Source organism: Rhinolophus sinicus, chromosome X, assembly GCF_036562045.2.
Source record: "Rhinolophus sinicus isolate RSC01 chromosome X, ASM3656204v1, whole genome shotgun sequence".
NCBI classification, from domain to species: Eukaryota; Metazoa; Chordata; class Mammalia; order Chiroptera; family Rhinolophidae; genus Rhinolophus; species Rhinolophus sinicus.
In genome coordinates this window covers 111,389,571-111,414,483 of record NC_133768.1, presented here as the reverse complement: position 1 = coordinate 111,414,483, position 24,913 = coordinate 111,389,571, and the positions used below count along the sequence as shown (strand labels likewise).

Below are 24,913 nucleotides of genomic sequence, written 5' to 3'. Positions count from 1 at the left end.
TACCAACTATTTTACAAAAATCTTTTTTGAAATCTTAGAATCACAACAAACATGCTCATTTTACATGCCAGGAAATCAGCTCAATGGTTTGAGGGCAGGAGCAGAATGAGCAGGCCCCAAGCAGCCTGAGTGGAGTGCTAGGCTAGTTCTTTGGTCTCTACCATTCTAGAACAAAGACCCCTGGTGTGACCAGTTAATGAAGGCAATACAAAATAAGGACCATGACATACCAAACATATCCAGTCAATTTTAAATGTAGTTTTGAAGTTTGGACCCATTTTTATCTGGCTGGTCCTTTTTTCTTATATTCCAGCCACATGATTTATGTGTTCACAGCTTATATGAATCAGCTCAGGGACGGCTTTTCAGGCCACACACTGTCCTCCTCTAGTGGTGCATCTCCTGCCCAGTGTCCTTTCCTGGGTTTGCTGTTGGGCGACATGGCCTTTTCTCCTTCTGTTTTAGATAGAAGCTCCTTCCTTACTTATGATTTTATCAAGGAGAAACAGAATCACACACACAAGGCACACATGGAATCAGGCAGCTGGTTTTTAAAATGCTTTATTAACACGAACATTAACTAATATCTTCAGTACATGACTACAGTCGAGCTAACAGTTTGGTCTGGTCACCGGGCAAAGGAGACATTTCTGAGATCTCACAAAAGTGTGGTGTGGAGGCTAGAACTAGTTGTATCCTCTCTTCACAGAACAATCGCCACCAGGACAGGATATCCTAAAGAGCTTTCACTGCTGCACAGCCTCTGCACTGCAGGAGGGGAGTGGAAGGCGCCCACCACAGGAAATCCCAGGGCAACTGCAGTCACACAGCACCCGGGAAGCTGCAGGTAGGATGGTGACACACAAACTCCCCACCCAGGACCTCAGTGTGCATGCAGCATGGTGCCACAGTGCTGTGCCACCAGGCGGCTGCAACCTCCAGTTCACATTGTCTTTACTTACGAGGAAATACACATTTAAGAAACTGTTACCCTGTGTTGATTCCCCAGCCCAGATATCTGTAGTCTCATCAGAAAACTTGATATTAGGTGGTTGTTTTGTTAGCTGTTTTGTTGCTTAAAATCTTATAACCTACTTTAACGACTAAAAGATAAGAGTTACTTGTATATGTAGTTATGGCTTAACAGGAAGGTAGTTAACTTGGTTTGCTTTTAAGAAGCACAAACAGTATAGATTTAAATGATGGTTTGGCAACAAGTATAAAGGTACGGTCAAGAGGCTGGTCTTTTAAGACCAAAGCCAACCGCCATTTTAGTTCATTAAAATACATTTCACAGCCATTATAACGTGTCTGGCACTAATTCCAAACATATCCAGCAGCTCACTCGCTTGCCCACCCCGAGGCATTCCTAGCACTGCCAGCTGACAGACCCGGATGTCAGGCTCCATGGAAACAGCTGCGCAGACGGCCTCCCCGATGCCACCTGGAGAAGCAAGGAACATTAGGCTCTGTTCTGGAAGCAGCTGGTCAGCCTTAAAGCCCCATGATATAGAGGCCTTTGAATTTGCTGCTTCCCAGGGAAAAATATTTTTTACTACCATTCTTTCCCCAAAAATAAGACCTAACCGGAAAATAAGCCCTAGCATGATTTTTCAGGATGACATCCCCTGAACATAAGCCCTAATGCATATTTCGGAGCAAAAATTAATATAAGACACCAGGTCTTATTTTCAGGGAAACACGGTAGTTATCAATTCATAAAAGCAGTCATTCCCTAACTGGCCAGAAGCGTTCTCACTGGAAACTGCGGGTTTCCCAATTGCTCCCAGCGCCACCTACAGCAGGGACTCTCTCAGCCCGGGCTCAATGGATGCAGGGGTCTGCGGAGTTCAGATTCTCAAAGCTCTCAGGAAGCCCAAAACGATTAAAACCAACAAAGGAACTGTACAGAAAAGAGCGACTGGCAGGCCTGAGGCGGCCAGCTCCGGAAGGGCCACTTGCAGAGGTGGCCCTCGGGTGGCGCCCAGGTAGTGGCTGGTTGGTGCATGTCCCGTAGGCCGACAGGACACTTTCCCTACTGATAAGGGCGGTCCCCGCACCTGGACCATTTGCACAACAGGGTGGTTTCTGGAGCACCTGCTTTCCTCTGGGAGTTGGGTACTTGGTGTGTGCCTGGCGCAGGGGGCCCATGTGACCAGCCCCCAATAAAAGCCGGGGTGCGCTGGGTGCTGACTGGGTTCCTTGGGTGTGCAGTGATGCATTTTTCACTGGCGGGAGGGAGGGAGAAAGGGAGCCTAAGGCCTGGGGTTCTCCCCCTGACCTGTGTCGTCTGTCCTCACGGGGCCTGGCGTGTATCCTGTCCCTGTAACCAACCTCAGCCCTGAGGGCACTGGGAGCGCTTCCAGAGACTCACTGTGGACCACGGCTGTGCTCTTGGGCCCCCTTACAGGAAACACATGAAGCTCCTCATCCCCTCATCTGCCCCACCTAACCTCAAGCCAAACACTGTCCAGACCCCTCTACTTGACACACATTTTCTGCATTTGCTGTGTTCTCTGCTTGCAAGGCACTATTCCCATTTCTGGAGGAGCAAACTATTAGTCATTCAAAACTTAACAACAACTGTGAAGCTTTTCATGACCCTCCGTGCCCAGAGTGCCAAGTTAGACAGTCCTTTGTGCTGCCACTGAGCTGCCCAGGGACCAGGCACTGTGCACCATGCCAGGGACACACAAATGACTCTGGGCTCCCCACCCTCTAGGAGCCAGTGTAGGTGGGCAAGAGGCCCCTAAATGTGACACACTTACAAAGAGCAGTGACAAAGGCTGTGGGGCGACGAGTTGACCGGAGGTGAAGGCCAGGAGCACGGGTGCCTCCACTCAAGGGAAATGGAAACATGTCCCACCAAAGCAGACTTAGAAAAGACCTACCTTCTGGGTGGTGATCCTCCACGGTGATGATGTAGCCACCAGTGGATTTGGCGTTAGCGATGATGGTAGCAGAATCCAAGGGTTTCACAGTGAACAGGTCGATGACACGGATAGAAACACCTGGAGAACAGCAACAAGCAGCTTGGCATATGAAGCAGACTTAGGGTCAAAAGACCAGTTGGGGTACACGAAGCAGCCCAAGTCCCACCTCTCCCCAGCTGGAACTTCAACATTTAGCACCAACCAACTCACCTTGGTTGGAAAGCTCCTCGGCAGCTGCTAAGACTTCATGCAGAGTGATTCCAGCTCCAATAACTGTGACTTTGTCATCAGCACTGCGGCGGATGACCTGAAGTTGCACACCCAACAAGAGTGCGTGGTTACTATGCCCAGAATGCCCTCACAGTGGATGCACTGCTCTGCCCTGATGCTACCGACTCGTCCTTCATAATTCACTACAAAAAACACTGACTCAGCACAGTGACGCACAAGGACACTCTTTTTGATAAGCCCCACTTCATGTTTGTTTTATAAATTCATCTACCTTTCCTCATGATTTTCGGTGCCAAATTACTAAGTTTTTATACAAACCATACACACAATGACCCTTTAACAAAGAAGGTGGATTTCAAACTGGGGTCTGAAAGGCAGAGGACCAGAAGTGAAGTGAACTGTCTGGCCCACGTGCTCCAGGGCACAGACTCATACCCATTGAGGGGGCTGCAAAGGCACCATCTCTGGACTGCTTGGACATCTGCAGGGACGTACACACAGACTGGACTCCACTGAGCAACATGTGAACAGGGACCGCTCTGGGGCGTTTGCGACATGCTCTGTGCCAAGCACCGTGCATGCCCCAAGTGCCCTCTAAGGCCTGTGCCATCCTAAGTGGGCCCATTCTGCGGCTGAGGAAAGTGCGTATCAGAGCAGGAGGACCTCGCCAGGGCTGAGACTAGCAGCCAGGCCCATTTGACGTCAAAGCCCACGCTCTCAACCACTTGCTGTTCTGTAAGCCAAGACAGGGACCCCTGGCCTTTCTGTTTGGTTTCCTCAAAGCTCCCCAACCAGAGGCATCTGGAATTAGTCATTTCAGCCCACTGTATAGGTTTCCCTATAGCTTAAGAACCATTGCTGACAGTACAGATATTCAGGGCTTCTAAGCCACTTCATTCTCTGCGAGTCCTAGCTTTGTCATACACACACACGCACACACACACACACACACACACACACACACACACACACACACAGAGCCCTATGTCCCCTTTGCAAAACGCAGCCCTTGAGTTATCCATTCCATGCATATTATCATACACTTTAATTCACGTCCTTTACCATCAGGAAATTTACTTCATTTTATCAGGGCAGGGCAGATACTGGGGGTGGGGGTGGGGGACGACAGGAGACATGAGAAAGCTCTGCAGAAGGTATGACTATCATCGAGACCCCCCAAGCTCCCCCAGAGAAAAAGATATGGCCTTGAGTTTAAATGTGGGAGTACAGAGAACAATAGAACCTGTAGTTAACACTGAAGGTGAAGATTGCAGCTTTTCCATTCGGTGTTGGCCAGCTGCCTTAGTGGCAGGCCGTGGACTGTTCTGGATGTACCTGCTTTATTACAGCACTGAACTCATTCCACATTTGGACACAGCCATTCTGGGCACTAGCAACTCCCAAGTCTGGAGCAGCCTAGTCCTCAGCAATCAAGTCATGTCACCGGTTGCTTCTTCAAGAGTGGCTACTGGCCTTTCACATGTTTGAGTATTAATGACATTCTAAAAGGCTTACAAGATAAAAGTGGGGCCAGGGAAAGGCCAGGGCTCCCTATCTTTGCTTACAGAACATAAAGCTCTCCTATGCAGTATAATCTCCACTGTGTAAAACATACACACATGCCTAGAAAAACGCAGGAAGCAAACACGCCCAAACGCCTGTGAGCCCTGCTCTCCAGGCGGTGGGCAGAGCCATTATTTTCTGCACAGACTGCAGCTTCTCCACCAGCACAGCCCCGATGCGCAGGCACACGGAGGCCACCTGGTCGCTGCCTGGGCTTCAATCCTGGTCTCGCTGCTCACGATGAAGCCTGAACAAGCTGCTTACCTCCGACCCTCATCTACACTGCAGGGCTGCTAACAATCCGCGCTTCTAAGGTTTTGTGAGAACACAGGCGATACAAGTGCCCAGTGCTGCCAGCCAGCCGTTATCAGCAGGCCTGCAGGTGAGGCCAAATCCAATGTGCAAAAGCCTCTCAGGGCCACACAATGGCCAGCAGCAAGATGGTTCCAGTTCCCTTTTATTCCTGGCCTTGATATGCAAAACTGGAACCTAACCCATCTATTATTCCTTTGAAATGGGTTCTATTATCTTGTTTAGCTTGAGGCTGTGTTAATTTACAGCCAAGCACCTCAAGTGCCTTCAAGTTGTTAGTGCTTTATCTTTAAGAGTTCAACAAAGAGAGACTCCATTTGGAAAGGATTAAAGTTCAGTTCAGGCTGATATGGGTAGAATGTTCCTTCCTGAGGAAAAGCAGGCAACGGTCATACTTCAGTTTTTTTTAAAAAACTGAAACAAAGAAAGGATGGAGCACTGAATGTGGGGATACCTAGTGCTAGCTTAGAACAGTTCTCTGCACATGAAATGACACTAGAAGACAATGGAGAACTTCAGGCCTTACCTTGGCCTGTCCAATCGCAAAATTTTCGTGTTGGGTGTAAATAACAGCAGTTTCAGGTCGGCTGGTCCGAATGTAGCACACTCCCTAGGGTATAAACGAAAACCAGAGCTACAGTTTAAAAAGTCAAACTCAATTTCCAACTAATACCGTGTTTCTCCGAAAATAAGACCTAACCGGAAAATAAGCCCTAGCATGATTTTTCAGGATGACACCCCCTGAACAGAAGCCCTAATGCGTCTTTTGGAGCAAAAGTTAATATAAGACCTGGTCTTATTTTCGGGGAAACCTTTAAAAGGGGCGGGGCAGGAGGGCTGAACAGTTCAGCATCCCTCGGCACTGTCTCTGAATGTGCTCGTGTTCCATATGCTTAATCACCTTTTTTGGGTAATGGTTCTATTTTTAAAAGAAAGCCTACAACCTAATTTTCTATAATGCGTATCTATTACCTTTACGCTGAGAAAAACATGGGAAAAATCCAACCATCAGTACCAAGCTAGCAGCAGAGCTCAGAAGCATTTCTGTCTGAAGCAGCACCGCTTAGAAATACCTTGGCACTGGCCGCCAGGAACACTGCATGCTCCGTGGAGACGGCATCGCTTGGATAGAAAATGGTGCAGTTGGGAATGGTGCGGAACATGGCCAGATCCTCCAGGGCCATCTGGGAGGGGCTGTTTTCACCTGAGGAAACAAAGCCACGGCCCAACAAAAACATGAGCAAGACCAAGCTAGGACGTTGCCCTCTGCTGGATAAGCAACAGCTCGTAGTGCCACAGGAGGCCCGCAAAACTTCTCTAGCAAGCGGAGTCCTACAAAACGGTCAATTCTTATGTCAATATAATGCCTTATAATTATAAGGACCTGCCATACATCTGTCTCCCTCAAGACATCACCGTGACACTCCACGTTCAGCTCCTAATTGACCTTGCAGATCGACGAAGCATTGGTCTCTTGCTGGCCCTGCCACCAACCTCTGGCACCTGGTCACTGCTGTCCGAGGTGACTCGATGCTCTTTTCCTGGGGCCTCAGTGGCTGAGTCGGCCCCACCAAGTCTTTGCCCCTATTCCCTCCTCCTTAGGAGGGGTCCCTCAGGCTCTGTCCTCTGCTCTTCCAGCTTCTCCACCAAGAAGCTGGGGGACTTAGATTGCAGTGGTCGTATTCACTTCTCAAGGCCTTCAAAGTTGCTGAGCATTCACATCCCTTGGGGGTACCCGTGGGGTACTGTTGTAACTAAGGGAGCCTTAGTGTGTGTTTGGGAACAGAGTTTTGGGTCAGCAATGCTGTGGGAAGAGAGCCCAATGTAGACCATGGCGGCCTAACTCTTCCAGCTAGGAAGGGAGCTGTCACGGTGCACACTGCCTTGCCCGGGACAACTATCTCATTGCAGCACTCTCAGCTCCTCTGGAATGTACCCACAGCTACTTCTCCACTTAGCTGACTTACGTTGAAACTTTCAATGTACCCATCCCCAAGCAAAGAGCCCCAGATCCCAGCCTAGGCCCTCTGCCCAGGCCAGCCCTGAAATGCTGTGGCCCTCCCCTCTCCTCAGACTGTTGTCTCCCCCACCACCTGGCCCATCCAGAGCTTTCTTGGCCAGTCTAGTTCTCCCAGGGAGTCCCAGGGATGACTCTCAAATGTGGACTTCCAGCCCTCCTCCCTCCCGTCCAGCGTCCTCGCAGCAAATGTAAGCTGTCACATCTACCTAGGACTCCTGCCCCTCCACGGGCACATCAAGCGCCTCGTCTTTCCCGAGTCCTCACTTCTGTCATTCAGGAACATGACTCCCTGACGTTCCCCAGGCAGTTTCGGACTCCTGTGTCTGTCAGCAGCGTGACTTTGTCAGATTCACTCTTGTTTTCTATCCCCTGCTAATACACACCATGTTTCAGCCCACTTCCTAGCTTCTGCATTTCCCACTGTCCCCACCTGGCTGGTCCTGCCAGGTTAACGCCCAGAGAGCAGCATCTCCCCCAGCCTCGCATCAGGACTCCCAAGGCGTCCCACGACACACACCCAGGCTGCTCCACTCAGGACGAGCCCGGGCAGGGGCTGAGCTCCTCACTTCCCTGTGCCCATGCTGCTGGTCTCCCCTGAAGACTAAGGCGACCGCACCGAGAGCAGGGAAGGGTTCTGTAACGCCTGGGGGGGGAGGGCTACTCATACCCAGTGTGTGGCTAGACATGTAAGGGGCACTCAGGACAGATCATTACTTCTCAACGATGACGACAAGAGTAGGCATTTCACAGTAATATCAGAAGATCTGCTCAAATGATACCCAGAGTATCTGGAACTTTTAAAACACAATATGGCTTTAAAGTTACAGATAATCAACTGTTATAAAACCCTGAGCACAATGAGAACTGCTCACACCCTAATCTTTCTCTAAAGTACAAAGGCTACCCAGGTAATGGCATTGAGAACCCGTACCGATGGATATCCCGCAGTGGGAGCCAATCAGGTTGATGTTGGACTGAGAGATGGCCCCTATCCGGATCTGATCGAAAGCTCGAGTCAGAAAGGCAGCGAAGGTGCTAGCAAAAGCAATGGTCCGATCATGGGCGGTGCACCCCATTGCCACGCTCACCTGTAACACCAAGAAAGTGAATCAGAACACCGTGGACCCCATCCCCATCCCCACCAACTCCCCCCTTTCCCCTTAGCCAGTGTAGAGTGCCTGGTTCCCTGGATAACCACTGCTCGGCATCCCACCAACGCCTCACCCCAGCCCCAGGCACATACCCAAGGAAACACTCCTGCCAGCAGGCCTGGAAGCCCCCCTCAGACTCTGCCTGGCTACTCCATACCCATTGCCCTGGAGACGTTTTCCCCCTCTAGTTCCTTTGCTTTTATAAATGGAAAGAAAAACTGTGAGGTCGGCTGGGCTTCCTGTGTCTGGTGGCCACTGTTAATCAGTGAGAAGATCAAAGAGGGATGCGCACAGCTCATACCATGTTTTGCTCAGCGATAAAGCACTCGATGAAGCGCTCGGGGTGCTCCTTCTTGAATATCTCGGAGAAGGTGGAGTTCTTGGTGTCACTGTCCAGCACGATGACTCTATCATTCGCGTGGCCCAGCTTAGCCAGAGCCAAACCACACGCTTTCCGAGTAGCTACCTGGAAAAGTCAAACAGTAGAGTTTTTTCAAAAATAGATTGAAAAGGAAGGTGATATTTTATAGAATTACAAGTTGTCATCTATCTTTATTATTATTTTTCAATTACAGTTGACATTCGATATTACATTAGTTCCAGGTGTACAGCACAGCGATTAGACATTTATATAATTTATGCAGTGATCCTTCCAATTAGTCTAGTACCCACCTGGCACCGTACATAGTCGTTACCATATTATTGACTATATTCCCTATGCTGTACTTTACATCCCCGTGACTATTTTGTAACTACCAATTTGTACTTCTTAATCCCTTCATTTTTCACACCCATTCCCCAACACCCCTCCCATCTGGCAACCATCAGTTTGTTCTCTGTGTCTATGAGTTTATTTCTGTTTTGTTTGTTCATTTATTTTGTTCTTTAGATTCTACATATAAGAGTGATCATATGGTATTTGTCTTTCTCAGTCTGACTTATTTCACTTAACATAATACCCTCTAGATCCATCTGTGTTGTCGCAAATGGTCATTCTTTTTTATGGCAGAGTAATACTCCATTGTGTATATGTGCCACCTCTTCTTTATCTAATCGTTTATTGATGGGCACTTAGGTTGTTTCCATATCTTGGTTCTTGTAAACAGCGCTTTAGGGAACACAGTGGTGCATGTATCTTTTCGAATTAGTATTTTTGTTTCTTCAGATAAATGCCCAGATATGGAATTGCTGGGTCATGAGGTAGTTTTATTTTTAATTTTTTGAGGAACCTCCACATTGTTTTCCATAGTGTCTGCACCAGTTTGCAATCCCTCCAGTAATGCACGAGGTATTAATTATCATCTGTCTTAATAAAGAAGGCAAATTTGTGATTCAGCAATTATCTCCTTTAGGGTCATAAAAATGGACTGCTAGCCCACTTAAATCTACACTTGGCTCACTTGGTATCAATTTCTCAAACACAAATTGATTCTTTTGTACCATTCATATAGTTTATTAAAAATTTAAATTTCCCAAAACGCAAATGTCTGTGACTTTTTAGCTCTAAAACTGATTAATACTCACTGAAAAAAATTAAAATGTAGAACTTGAGAATACTAATATCAATAATAAAGAATTCCACTAGAATGTTGTTTGCGACTGGACTGAATTTATGAATCTCAGGGAGAACTGAAATCTTTACAATATTTTTTTCTATTGAAAAACAAGGTTTGACATTTCTTCAAAATGTTAAACATGGAATTACCATGTGACCCAGTAATTCTACTCATAGGTATACACCCAAGAGACAAATACATCTATATAACACCTGTATACAAACGTTCAAAGTAGCATGATTCACAATAGCCAAAAGGTAGAAACAACCCAAATGTCCATCAATGGATGAATGGATAAACAAAATGTATGATACGTCCATAAAATGAAGTACTGTACATGCCACAACATGGATGAACCTCGTGGACACTGTGCTGAGTGAAGGAAGCCAGACACAAAAGTTCACGTATTATATGATCCCATTTATATGAAATGTTTGGAATAGGCAAATCCACAGAGACAGAAAGTAGATGACCGGTTACCAGGGGATGGGTGGCAATGAACAGTGACTGCTAATGGGTTAAGGGGTATCTTTTGGGGTGATGGAAATGATATAAGACTGTGTGTGGGGATGGCTGCACAATTCTGTAAATATGCTAAAAACCACTGAACTGTACACTTTACATGGATGGATTCTATAGTGAGTTATACCTCAATAAAGCTGTTATAAAAAACAACAAGGTTTGCCTCTTCATTTATCTTTGTTATTCATCCACTCAAAAATATTTTTAAAAATAGGCAATTCATGTAGACAGTACAAAATTCAAATTATGAAATGGTATCAAGTGAAGAGGCCATCTTCCTCCTGCTCTCCTGTCCCCCAGCCACCCAGTTACCCTCCCCGGAGGTAAGTGGAAATGACAGGTTTATGCAGCATCCTTTCAGGAATGATCTACACAGAAATAGTTGGTGAGAATATCCTATGTACAAGGCACACAGATTTCTTTTAGGGCTATCGTTTTATAAGCATCTTAATAAAGATCTCTAATAAAGATATTTAAGTTTATTTTTAGTTTAGTTTAAGTTTTTTACTGTCATCATTAAAAGGATCACCTCTCCATTTTGTTAATATTAGGTTGGTGCAAAAGAAATTGCGGTTTAAAAGGTTTAAAAAAAATGGCAAAAACCACTATTACTTTTGCACCAACCTAATACAAGAAGGGAATTACTCCTTGTATATTAGTTTTGGTACAAGCTCTCTTTCTGGACTCATCTTATTTCTAACCATTTCTGGTTGATTCTCTTCAGTTTTCAAGACATACAATTCTGTCACCTACAGTGATGATAGGCTTGCCTTCTCGGCCGGACTGAGTCTTTTATTCTGTTATTTAACTGCATTTATTGTTATTTAACTAGTACTTCCAGAGTGTGGCTGACTCTCTGCCAGGTTAATGAAACATTTTTACCATGCGGTATGAAGAAGGCTCCAGGTTTAAGATATCTACATTCAGAAATCAATTTGTAGTGTTTCACCAATCCTAGTTTGTTTTACTAAGATGTTGTTTTTTTTTAAAACAACAGGAATGAATGAATTTTATGAACTCCTTCTGTTTCCCAAGTATCAAAATAATAACTTCCCCTCCCAAATATTGATAAATTATCCACATTACTAATTAGAACGACACTAATTCATGTACTTCTTTGAATGAACTAATGGAGTTGATTAGTGACTATCTTATTCAAAATTTTTACATTAACAGTCATAAGTGAGGCTGGTCTGGAGTTCTTCCTTTGGTCTAGCTTTGTCACATCTTGGCTTCATAAATGAATTGGAACGACGTGCTTGTCTTTCTCTATATTCAAGAAGGTTTGAGATAACCTAGGAATTACCCATCCCTTGGAGGTTAAAAGTCAGTCACTCTTGTAACTTGGTGAGCCTGGCTGGCACTTTGGAGGTGTAATTCTTTGGCAGTTTTCTCCTATGGCTGTTGATCTACTTAAGTGTTTTGTATCTTTTCAAGTCAATTTGGGTGTTTTATGTATTCTTACAAAATGGTCCATTGTTTTTACAGGTTTTCATATCAATTACCATAATTTTCTGAATGTTCTCCACATCTGTGGTTTATCTTTTGTAATGACTAATTTTATACCTTTATGGTTTTTATCTTTTTAAGTAGACTAGCTAATGGCTTGTCTGCTGGTTGGTAATTCGGAGTGCCAACTCTTAGATTTATGTATTAATGTGACTTGTTTTGTAATCCATTATTTTTTTTTATGAACTGACCTACTTCCTTAATTTTTTCTATTCATAAAATACATAGACTTCTTTTAAAATATGAAAAGTTCCCATAATCCCACCTTCTAGAGAAAAACCACTTCAATTACGTGTCATTTCTCCAAGTATACTTTTCAATGCCCTTTAAAAATATGACACCTCTTTAAGATTTTCCACACAAAAATAAAATTATACTCTATGTTGCTTTGCAACTTAAAAAAAATAATAATTTGGGCAAGCTCTTAGCTTTTTACTGGGTTGTTTCCAATTTTGTCATCAAAACCAATGGCGCAATCAACATTCATTCTGATAGACATCTCTGCACATTTGCACAGGTATTTCTGTAGGATAAAGTCCTTGAATTGCACTGCTAGTTTGAAGGGTGTGAACAGTTGAAGTGTTAACACATATTGCCAAAATACCCTTCATTAATATGAGCATTTTCCTTATTAACTCCTTTCATCTGCTTTTTGTTTTCTAATCTCGAGTATTACAATTTTAACCCATATTACCAGGCTAAGAAAACATAACAACACTCAGAATGTCCCCAAATAAATAAGGAAAATAAAGAAGGGCCAGAAAATGTTTTTCCTCCCAGCTCACCACCTTGCTTCCTTAGGTCCTGAAGACCCTGCCTATTTTGGGTCTGCTGTAATATATCAGAAGGCAGGATATAAAAATGATTAAAAAAAACCCTTTCTTTCCTGTGGATTTAGAAGAAAGCAGAGAACAAAGCAGTCAGCCTACCTTGTCACCGATTTTGTAAGAAGGTGGAGAGGTCATTTCTATGTTCGTGATGTTGACTTCAGGTGCATCTTCAATAGGGGGTTTTGGTTCCAGATTCATGTTGGTCTGTATCTGGCTCTCGATAAGTTTGATAATTGCATCTGCTCTTTCTTTTGGCATTGGCTTTCCATGCCAATTTTCTGCATCTTCAACACCTGCAACAAGAGGGAGAGATGGAGAGGAGCGAACAGATTTGAGATATGCTTTAGAGAGAGAATCAGTTAGAATTAACAGTAGACTGGATGTGTGTGCAGGGGGCATATAAGGGAGAGGCAAGGACGATACGCAGGTTTCTGCCGGGAGAAAGTCGGTCAAGTGCTCCTTTCCTGAACTGGGTGCGCCAGAGTAAGACTGTCTTTTGGGGAGGAGTCATAGAACAGTTTTATTCTAAGATGTCAATATTAAAACACAACAGGAATCACACCCTTTGCAACTCTTTATACTTGAGATGAACAACTTCAGGTGTCAGCTTTGAAATCTGTAAGAAGACCCCCTCCTTCTTAAGAGCCCCTTTTAAAATACCCTCCTTCCCCAGGCCATCAGTCCCACAGCTGCCTTTCCCGGATGCACCACTTGACTAGTTGCCGGCATGTTCTCCCTGAGTGGAGGCGTGGGTGTGTGCACCCTTAACGCGTCTGCACATGCGTGTCGCAGCAGCTTCTCAGGCTGCACTCCTATGGAGAGCGTTCCCTGCTGGTCCTCTAACTGATGGACGAGCCTCCTAGCCAATCTAGTGCAGGCGAAAAACCACTGCCCACTCGCTGGGGCTCTGCACTTCGCCCAACTCTAACCAGACACATGATCAAAGCCAAGGAGAGCGAGTGCCTCCGGCACGTATTTCAGGCATAGTCACTGTGCACTAAGCCAGTTGTCTGCCCCGCCCAGCCTGAGTCTCCTGAGCAGATAGGTGTTTTTAAGAACCCCCAGTAGAAAAGAAACACTTGTTTACTTGGAATGCCACGGCCCTTGAAGGTCTTGGCAATTATAGCAGTGGGTTTGTTCTTCACTTGAGTTGCTTGCCAGAACACCTGGCACAGAGCCTCCACGTCGCGGCCATCGACCATGAAAGTATTCCACCTGTCAACCAAGGAGGAGGCTAAGTTACAAGGTGAAGGGGAGATGGGCCAAAAGTCGTGACATGAAACAGGACACAGTTACCCAAAGGCTTCACAGCGCTTCTGATACATGTCCATGCAGTGCTCGAGAGGCAAGGTGCCACTGTGGCCCAGGCGGTTCACATCAAAGATGGCCACGAGATTGTCCAGATTGTAGTGGGAAGCGAAGGCCAACGCCTCCCAAACGCAGCCTTCCGAAGACTCGCCATCTCCCACGAGGCAGAACACTCGGTAGCTGGGACAAGCCAAGAGAAGGTTAGGACCCTGCTTGGGGCTCTTTGGGGACATTCGAGCAAATACATTTCATGCAGAGAAACTGAGAAAGAGACCGAGGCAGCTGCTTCAGGTCATCAGACTCTTAAGAGTATTTTCCTCAACCCTGTGCAAACTCAACATCTGAGGAAACACAGCTTTAAAAGCTTTGGCCTCCCAGACAAGAAAAAGTGAAAGGAGTTCATCACCACCAAACCAGTACGACAAGGAATGTTAGAGGGACTTAAGAAAAAAAAAAAATTCTGAGTAATAAAATGGCAATACCATGTTTCCCCAAAAATAAGACCTAGCCAGACAATCAGCTGTAATGTGTCTTCTGGAGCAAAAATTAATATAAGACCCACTCTTATATAAGACCCACTCTTACATGATATATATAATATATAGTATAAGAGTGGGTCTTATATAAGACTGGGTCTTATATAATGTGAGACCGGGTCTTGCATTATATAAGACCCAGTCTTATACAAGACCCGGTCTTATGTGAATTTTTGTTCCAAAAGATGCATTAGAGCTGATTGTCTGGCTAGGTTTTATTTTCAGGGAAACACAGTAGCTACACAGCTATCAACAATTACTTTAAATATAAATGGATTAAATGCTCCAATCAAAAAGACAAAGGGTGGCTGAAAGGATAAGAAAAGAAGACCCTTACATATGCTGCCTACAAAAGACCCACTTCAGATTGAGACACACACAGACTGAAAGTGAAGGGATGGAGAGAGATATTTCATGCAAATGGAAAAAAAGAAAGCTGGGGTAGCAATATTTACATCAGACAAAATAGACTTTAAAACAAAGGCTATAACAAGAGACAAAGAAGGACCCAACAATTCCACTCCTGGGTATTTATTTATCTGAAGAAACCCAAAACACTAATTTGAAAAGACGTATCATCCCTATGTTCACTGCAGTGCTATTTACAATAGACAAGACATGGAAGCAACCTATGTGCCCATCAACAGAAGACTGGATAAAGAACATGTGGTACATATATACTACGGAATATTATTGGCCATAAAAAAAGTGAAATCTTGCCATCTGCAACAACATGGATGGACCTAGAGAACATTATGCTAAATAAAATAAGTCAAACAGAGCAAGACAAATACCATATGATCTCACTTATATGTGGAATCTAAAGAATAAAAGAATAAAACACAAACAGACTCACAGATATAGAGAACTGATGGTTGCCAGATGGGAGGGGGTTGGGGGAACAGGTGAAAAGGGGGGATGGATGAAGATGTGCAAATTGCTAGTTGTAAAAATAGTCACAGGGATGTCAAGTACAGGAGAGGGAATGTAGTTAATAATATTGTAATAACTATGTATGGAGTCAGATGGGTATGAGACTTATCAGGGCGATCACCATGTAAGTTATTTAAATGTCTAATCACTATGTTGTACACCTGAAACTAAAAAAAAAAGTATGTCAATTGTAATTGAAAAATTAAAAAAATATTTTAAAAAAGCTTGGGCCTCATGAGATGGGATTCACCTGTGGCTAGCTAGTTTTCTCATTCCAGTTGTAAAGTCTATTTCTAGGTTCTTGTTCCACTTCTCTGGGCTCAATAAACAAGGAGGGATGGGGAGAAAGCAGCTCCCTTAAATACCCAAACCTTTACATCCTTGGTAAGCTCCATTTTAAGCACTGCCACCTTCTACTCCTGATTTTACAAAGTTACACTCGTAACAATCAAAACAGTCTACCTCAGGAGCATATGTTCTGTTCTAAATGGTAAACTCCTCTGTAGCAAAAGCATGAAACGTATCAGTGAAGCACAACCCAGACCCCACAGAAAGGCTGTAAGTGAAGTTCTGAAACAGTGATTAACTGCAGGATAGGGACTAAGAGCAGCAACGACGACAGGTGACAATGTTAAGAGACTTATTGGAAAAGGAGCGAGGCAGCGGCCCGAGCAGTGGAGGAAGCAGGAATTGCCTCCAGCTAGGTCGCCTAGGCTGGAACCAGGGACTGAGGAGCTCTGGACTCCGGGTCCGCCTAGGAAGTCGTGGAGTAGAACGTGCATGCTACCACGCCAACCTTGGGCCCCTCCTTAGCCGCCCGCCCCTGCCTTGCTCCCCTATCCGCAGTGGCTGGGTCCATGACCCTGTAAGAAAGGCACTGATCTGCCTGTCTTCAGGAAGGTGAAACCACTCCAGAAAAGAGACTCTTGATTATTAATATTTAGGGTCTTCAATGCAAAGGCCAATGTGCCATCTGTCCAGCTCACCCAGATGGAAAACAGGAAGATGTCTCTAAGGAAAGACTAGAGTCCTAATAAACCAGTTTCTATATGCAGGCAGCACTTAGAACCCAACCAGAAATGCAAGAACAGTCTTCCAGAAACACGCTTTCTTTACTGCTTGAACACTTGGTAATCTGAGCTTTTAAAACAATCACTTTCTTCCCAAACTAATAAGCCATAAATAAAGCCAAAACACCCGGGGAGGGGTATGGTGGGGACAGTAGTCAAGTGGTTTCTGGGTAAGCGCCTTACCTGGCCTTGTCAAAGTACCTGCCAGTATAAGCCATCCCACACGCGGCCCCCAGGCCTTGTCCAAGTGAGCCGGTTGTTGTGTCAACAAACGGCAGTCTCTGGAAGAGAAAGGGCCAAGTGAACCTAGGGGTACCTGCAGGACATGGTATCAGCAAGCTGAGTAGCAGGATGACTTTTGGCAGGGAGCACAGGCAGCTCCTCAGAACGGCCCCTCCTACCCTGTGCAGTGCCTTCCTCGTCACTACACCCACATGCACCCCATGTCTCAGACCAACATCACAAATGTGGGAGCTGCAGGAAATCGACACAGCATGGCAAGGGCAACTGGAGCTTTGTGGACACAGGAGGAGGCTTTTCCTCCACATGGTCGCCTAAACAGAGCCCAGGAGCAAAGCAGAAAACTGAAGCATGAGCCTGGCCACTTCACAAGGCCTTTTATCCAGCCATGCACAACCCAAGTGACCAATCTTTTGGAACACAGGTTCTTAAGACACACTGAACTTATTCATCAATTCCACTGCTGCCATCTTGGCCTGGCCACAAACATCTCTGCCCTGCAGTTACTGCAGTGCCTCCCTGCTCCTCCACAGCCATTCTCAACAGTAGCCAGAAGAACCTGTTAAAACCTAAGCCTCTTCATCACTCTCTGCCAAGAACTGTCCAAGGTGTTGCCATCTTGTGCCAAGTAGAGCCCAAGTTCTTGCACTGGCCTGTCCACTCTGACCCCCATCACCTTCTACTCCCTCCCACCACTCCGGGTACCCTGGCCTCCTTGCTGCCCCTGAACGTACTGGGAACACGCCTGCCTTGGGGCCTTAGCATGTGCAGTTCCTTCCCCAAATGTTCAGTGCTCGAGCCTGAAGGAGCACACAGCTTACTCCCTTACTCCTTCCAAATCTCTGCTTGAATGTCCACATCAAGGGCTTCCGGCACCATCTCCTTCATCTAGTATCCCCCACCCCTCCACTTCCCTTGCGTGCAGGATGCTCAGCCCCGTCTGACATGCTAGCCATCTATTTATAGGTTTGTTTCTTGTCCGCCCGCTCCATTCAAATGGCAGCTCCTTTGAAGCAGAGGCCGGTGTGTGCTGTCACTGCCACGGATGGGTACTTGTTAGTCTCAGATTCCTCTCCCATCCTGCTCTACCCTATTCCTCTGCTCCTCCCGGGGCTCTTGAGCTTCCCTAGCTTTCTTCACAGGCTTTCTGCCCCGAGACTCCCTGTCCGTTTTGTATCTCTATGCCCACGGAACTACCCCACTGAAATCTCTCCGGATGACATAGTAGCTCTCTCCTCCTCCCCACGGCTCCTACCTTATTTCTGTAACGAGCTCTGGCTCCCAGTCGCCTTGCAGACCCTTGGACTAAGTCTGGGCACTCAGACCAACTCTGCTTCTCTTTGGCTTTAAAGCAGGGGCAAGTGAAACCTCCTCTCCAAGGCTGCACTGTACGGGTGTGATGGACACGAGAGCCCTCCTCGGGCAGCAGGAGGCCGTAAGATTTACTGAGAAGCCTGTTATGGCTCCAGCACGATGCTGGCATGGTAGAAGTGCTCCCACATGGGGTCCCTTCTCTTCTCCAAGAACTCTTATGCTGTGGAGGGAGGCACTCACAATTGAGGGGGGCCAGGGCTAGAACAAAGATGTGTACAAGGTGCCATGGGCACCCAGAAAAGAAAGAGTTCTTTTCCACGTTCTCATTTTTGTTCCAGCACAAAGTCCACTTCAAGAACAAGTTTCCAGAAAGGCCTTTTGGTTATTTTCCAGGCCGGCTTGGCTGGAGAAAATGAAAGAGTTGATAAAACAAAAACAAAGACCTGGGTAGGGGGATGGGGGCATCACAAGGACCCCTCCCCTGCAAGCCTTCAGCACCATGAGGGCTCTAAGGGAATCCAAGCACCTCACAGCGACACTGCCAGATGTTAGCAGTTGTCTGCGTAAGACACTCGTGTCCCAGGAGCACCGACCATGATGACCCTGGCTCTTCTGCCTCCAGTGAGTCCATTTACTCCACTCCCAGCCAAAGCCAGGATGGGCCACGCTCCCATGTTTTCTATTTTCTACCCATTTTATCTGCTGCTTAAATCTGATGAACACGAGTTCTGACAGCTGAACAGTGGCCAGCCTGCTGTGTGCCAGAAAGCCTCTTTATCCCTCCAAGGGACTCCGACGATTTGCTAGGATAGCAACAGCTATGGGATAGTCTAGGCACCTTTCCTTTTTCTAAACTGGAGATCTGAACACTCATACTGTGTTTGTACATCCATATTTATCAGATTTTTATTATAAGGGGTTCAAACTCATAAGCAAGTTGTAAGAACAGTGCAATGAAATCCCATATACCCTTCACCTAGGTTCACCAACTATTACTAATGGACCCCTTGCTTCATTTCTTTCTATACACATACTCACCTATTTTATTTATCTTATGCCAAACCTCATTTGAGATTATGTTTCAGACACCAAGACAAAAGTCGTCACTATGACCCCAGGTACTCTGACCAGTTCCGTATTCTGACTGTCTTTAAACTACTTCCTGCTGCCCAGATGTGGGGTTTCTATTTATACGTGGCACTCTACTAGTTGAGTTTTAAATGATTTCATCAGGACACAGTCAAGTTTCTGATAGCATTAAAAGAGCTGCTCATTCTTCTAGATTGACCTTGCTTTTAACATTCCTTTTCTGTCCCATCCCCCAATGTCATGAGGTAACTGCCGCCATATCCTAGTGTAATGAGAAAGTCTCACATTGATGTCAAGTCAGATCTGCAGAGAAATAGAGAAAACTGACTGACAGGGGTGGGATGTCCCTCCAAATCCAGCTCAGTTTTCCTCGCGCTCAGCAAGTCAAATCTGCTGCTGTCTATCTCTACCCAGGTGGCAGAGGATGGGAGGAGCACGCCCTGCCATGGGGGGCTTTAGAGGTAGTGGTGTGAGGCGAGCACCAGCGAAGGAAAGGAAGGGCGGCCTGCTGCCATAAGTCACCATTCCCACTGAGCAGTGCTCACCAGGACACCTTTTAGATCTTCATGAGATGCGATGATCTGAATGTCTGTGTCCTCCCCAAATTCATATGTTGAAAATCTAGACTAGTGTCCTTGTGAAAGAGGCCCTAGAGACACCACTTCTCCTGCCATGTGAGGATACAACGAGAAGTATGTCACCAGGGAGGGGGCCCTCACCAGAATGTGACTGTGATGGTGTTTTGATCTTCGACTTTCAGCTTCCAAAGCTGTGAAAAATACATTTCTATTGTTTATAAACCACCCAGTCTGTGGTGTTTCGTTACAGCAGCCCAAATGCACTAAGATATGAGGCAAAGAAAGAAGAACCAAAAAGATCAACAGAGCCCTTTTCAGGCCTTGTTGCCACATGGTGGCTTTAAAAACGAGTTTCAGAAGCAAGCATCTGAGCAGGCCCTGGGCTCCCGTGCCGATTTACCTTGTAGAGGATGAAGCGGTCATTGTTCGGGTTCTCTGGGTCCGTCTGCTTATATCTCATGACGTGGAAGAACAGCACGGACATGATCTCAGCAGCACTGCTGCATGATGTGGGGTGGCTGAAAGACAGTCATGGCATAGGTCACTTCTCACAGGTAAACGACTCACCAGGGACATGGTGCACGAGGAGGCTTCTCAGCACTTGGTCCCCTCAGACCAGAAGCAGCCGTCAGTACTCCCCGCCCTGGAAGAATCCAGCCAAGGGCAAGGGATATAGGGCCACTGCAGCCCAAGGCCCATAACTTTTAAGGATGTCTTAAGCCTCACAACATCTCTCCCTGTGGAGAGCAAGCCCTCCAAGACCAGTCCCCTTCTATCAATGGAGCCCATGTACTTGGGGCGAGGTCACCATAAGCACTTGAACATTCTTCCACTTGTTTGAATTCATCTGTGATATCATTCATCAGAAACGCCATGAAGCAAAAAGAAACCAATGCATATATGGTCAACTAATATTTGACAAGGGAACCAAAAATACTCAATGGAGAAAGAACAGTCTCTTTAATAAACGGTGCTGGGAAAATTGTATAGTCACACATGAAAAAATGAAACTAGACACCTATCGTATGCAGAAATTAACCTGAAATGGATTAAGAGTTAAGTGTAAGACTGGAAACCATTAAATTCCTAGAAGAAAACAGAAAAAAAGCTCCTTGACATGGGTCTTGGTAATGATTTTTTGGATATGACACCTAAAGCTCAAGTAACAAAATAAAAAACACGTGGGACTATAGCAAACTAAAAAGCTTCTGCACTGCAAAGGAAACCATCAACAAAATGAAAAAGACAACCTACCATATGGGAAAGAATATTTGCAAACCATGTATCTTATATAGGGTTAATATCCAAAATATATAAAGAACTCATACAACTCAACAAAGAAAAATCCAATTAAAAAATGGTTAATGGACTTGAGTAGACATTTTCCCAAAGAGGATATTCAAATGGCCAACAGGTACATGAAAAGATACTCAATATCACTAATCAAGGAAATGCAAATCAAAACCACAGTGGGATATCACTTCCTATCTGTTAGAATGGCTATCATCAAAAAAAACAAGAGATAAGTGTTGGTGAGGATGTGGAGAAAAGAGAACCCTTGTTCAATTGTTGGTGGGAACGTAAACTGGTACAACCACTATGGAAAACAGTATGGAGGACCTTCAAAAAATTAAAAACAGAACTACTATGTGATCCATCAATTCCACTTCTGGTAATATATCCAAAGGAAATGAAAACACTATGTCGAAGAGATATCTGCACCCCTTATGTTCATAGCATTATTTACAACAGCCAAGACATGGAAACAAACTATGTGTCCACAGAATGGATAAAGATGTGGTACATGTATACAATGGACTATTATTCAGCTACGAAAAAGAAGGAAATTCTGACATTTGCAACGACATGGAAGGACCTTGAGGACATTATGCTAAGTGAAATAAATCAGACATAGAAAGGCAAATGTACGCTCTCACTTATATGTGGAATCTATAAAAAAAAAAAAGGCAAAAGAAAAAAAACCCCCGCCAAACATGAAAAAAGGGATCATCAGATTTGTGGTTACCAGAGGTGGGGGTTGGGGGAAGGGGAACTGGAGGTAGGTGGTCAAAAGGTAGAAACTTCCAGTTATAAGATAAATAAGTAGCAGGGATGTAATGTACAACTTGATGACTATAGTTAACACTGCTGTGAGGTATATTTGAAAGTGGTTAAGAATAGTTAAGTTCTCATCACAAAGGGGAAAAAAACAATTTTTCTTTTTCTTGTATTTGTATTAGATGATGGATGTTAACTGAATTTATTGTGGTGCTCATTTCACAATATATGTAAGTCAAATCATTGTGCCATACACCTTAAACTTATCCAGTACTATGTGTCAGTTATACCTCAATAAAACTGGGGGAAATGAAAAAAAATACCATAATGATCCCATTCTACTACCTAAAATACATTTATTTTAGGAAGTAAATGGTGAGACCGAGAAGTTTTTCATGGTGGAGTAACTGAAGGCTCTTATTGAATGCCAAAATAACCGCTGTTCTTAGAAAGCCTGCATGCATGTCCAGCCAATCCCTCATTAATTAAGAACGGAGAGGGAACAAAACCAATTCCCTAGAGCACTGTCCCAACCGTTGGAAGCGTAGGATTTTAGGCCCAGCTCACATGTATTAATAATCTCTCAAGTTTCACACTATAGAAAATGGAGACTTAAACCTCTTGTCTTGCAAGTATTCCCTAAGAGGATGATCTGGATTTAAAAGCTATTACCGATCCCTTGAGAAAATGTAAACCATTATTAATTTTGAAGGTGAAGGGAGCAAAATGAAAGTGTAAAAACAAAACAAAACAAAACAAAATAGGCATGTCTTAAACAACCAATGGACCAAAGAGGAGAAAGTACAAGAGAAATTAGAAACTACTCAAAGACAAATGAAAATACAACATACCAAAATTTATAAAATATAGCAAAAGTAGTACTGGGAGGGAAATTTATAGGTGCAAATGCTTACATTAAGAAAGATCTTAAATCAAAAACCTAACTTTACCACTTCTGAACTAGAAAAAGAACTAAACCCAAAGCTACGAGAAAGAAAATAATAAAGATTAGAGTGTAAATAAATAAAATAGAGACTAGGAAAACAGAAAAAATAAAAAACAAAAGTTGGTTCTTTGAAAAGATTAACAAAATTAACAAACTTCTAGCTAGATTAACCAAGTAGAAAAGAGAAAAGAAATTACTAAATTTATTAAGTCAGATTTGAAATTTCTAGTTTCATTTCAGAAATGAAAATAAGGACATTACTACCGAGTCTACAGAAATAAAAGACTATAAAAAACACTATGAACAACTGTATGTCAACAAATGGGCTAATGTATAAGAAATTTCTAGCAACAGAAAACCTAAGGCTGAATCACGAAGAAACAGACAAATCAGAATAAACCCGTAACTAATGAGGAGATTGAATCAATAGTCAAAAACCTCCGACAAAGAAAAACGGGATGTGATGGTGTTACTGGTGAATCCTACCAAATATTTAAAGAATTAACATTAATCCTCAAACTCTTCTAAAAAAGTGAAGGGAAATACTTCGAAACTCATTCTGAAGCCAGCATTGCCCTTAGACTAAAACCGACAAATACCTCACAAGAAAACTGCTGACTAACATCTCTTATGAATATTAAGGCAAAAATCCTCATCAAATCACAAGCAGACCCAAGAGCCCACCTTTAGGTTTTATTTCCTTAAACTTCCATGTTCTGGGTTTCTAACCATCGACAGCAACCGCTTATAAAGAAAGCCCTGAACCCTCCTGCTCCAACATCAGCCTGATCCAAACCCCAGAACCGCTTCCGCCCGCCCACGTCCAGTCAGCCCGCCCCGCCGGCTCACGTCGGTTCTGGGGGCCACCGGTTTCAGCCGGATCACGAAGCGGGATCACGAAGCGGGATCACGAAGCGGGATCACGAAGCGGGATCACGAAGCGGGATCACGAAGCGGGATCACGAAGCGGGATCACGAAGCGGGAACCCGAAGCGACCGGCGCCTGAGCACGCGGCCGGCCGCCAACGGAGACTATGCCTGCATGGCGTCTGTGGGTGGCAGCCAAGCCCCCAGTGGCCCTAAACCAGGCCTCTACGACCAAGCCCATCCAGCCCCTTGGCTCCCTAATTTACCTCACACCCCCGCCATTGCTGCCGGGGATGGCGATTGGCACCACGTGGGCTTCGACCAGGGGACCTTACCCAGAGCTCAAGGCGCATGTGGCCCTGATGGAGTGGATGCGCAGGCGATTGGCCAAGTCCCGCAGAACCTGAAGAGTCAACGCGTCAGGCATGGTTTCGTAGGCCATGGCGGTGTTCGCCTCAGAGTCGGACATAGCTGCGATCGCTTTGGTCTCCCAGGAGCAAGTGCCGGAAAGGGCGCTTTGCAGTCCGTCTAATAAACCCCACGCACAGATCCCTCCGCTCCACGCTCCCTCCGCACGTACGCAGTGCCGCTTCCAGTGACCTCCACGTGCGGATCCCTCCGCATCGTGGCTCTCAGCGCGCACGACTTTCTGCGCAGTGCGGCGGCAGTGACTTGCACGTGCAAATCCCTCCGCACCTCCGGCCTCCTCAGCGCGCGCGACTCCCTCCCTGCGGTTTCTTCTGCATTCCTCATTCAACGGATTCTGAACATTTCTCACTTGCGTGTAGGACATTATTCAAAATCATTTAATTTATTTATATCTTCCCTAGTGTTATTCAAAGAGGACTGTCTCTCTAAGTGGGTATACTTTTGGGGTATCAAAAAGTTAGGGAACTAGACATTGTGGTGGTTGTTGCACACTGTGATGAAGGTAGTAAAGAGTTAACGGATTCACACACTTTAAAATAGTTACAATGGCAAAGTTTGTTTTGTGCGTTTTATCACGCTCTTTAAAAAGCCACGCTGGAATTTTACGTTGCGGGATGTCCCCCTCCTCATACCCCATAGCATCCCAGACCTCAGGTGGGCTTCTCAGGAGATGAGAGCACAGGGCTCTGACACAGCATGGCATCTCTGCGCTGACCTTTCTCTTTCTAGAAACTTCTATACATCAGGACCCGTGTGGCTGTTTAGGTGGCATTAGCCCAATGCTGGCCTGCAGCTTTCCCGGGGAGCCTGACTTGAGGGTACTGCCACTGACTTTCTGTATGAAGGTCCCCATCTTCAAGGCCATGATATAGTCTTGGAGAGCTGTCCCTCTGACTTTGAGACGGTCTGCCAAGAATC

The 24,913-nt window shown here is 45.3% G+C and overlaps 1 protein-coding gene across 1 annotated transcript; it reads right to left on the bottom strand.

Annotated features, from left to right (window-relative positions):
- Nucleotides 1-635: 635 nt before the first annotated feature.
- On the bottom strand, nt 636-24,008 carry TKTL1 (transketolase like 1). The gene is made up of 14 exons (XM_074323502.1): nt 23,902-24,008; nt 20,096-20,213; nt 19,450-19,557; nt 16,658-16,755; nt 13,924-14,115; nt 13,715-13,842; nt 12,727-12,920; nt 8,512-8,676; nt 7,991-8,147; nt 6,113-6,243; nt 5,566-5,649; nt 3,144-3,240; nt 2,892-3,011; nt 636-1,444 (listed from the first exon to the last, which is right to left on the bottom strand). The coding sequence occupies exons 1-14, from the start codon at nt 24,006-24,008 to the stop codon at nt 1,272-1,274; spliced, it is 1,872 nt and encodes a 623-aa protein (XP_074179603.1). The 3' UTR covers nt 636-1,271.
- Between the last annotated feature and the right edge of the window lie 905 nt (nt 24,009-24,913).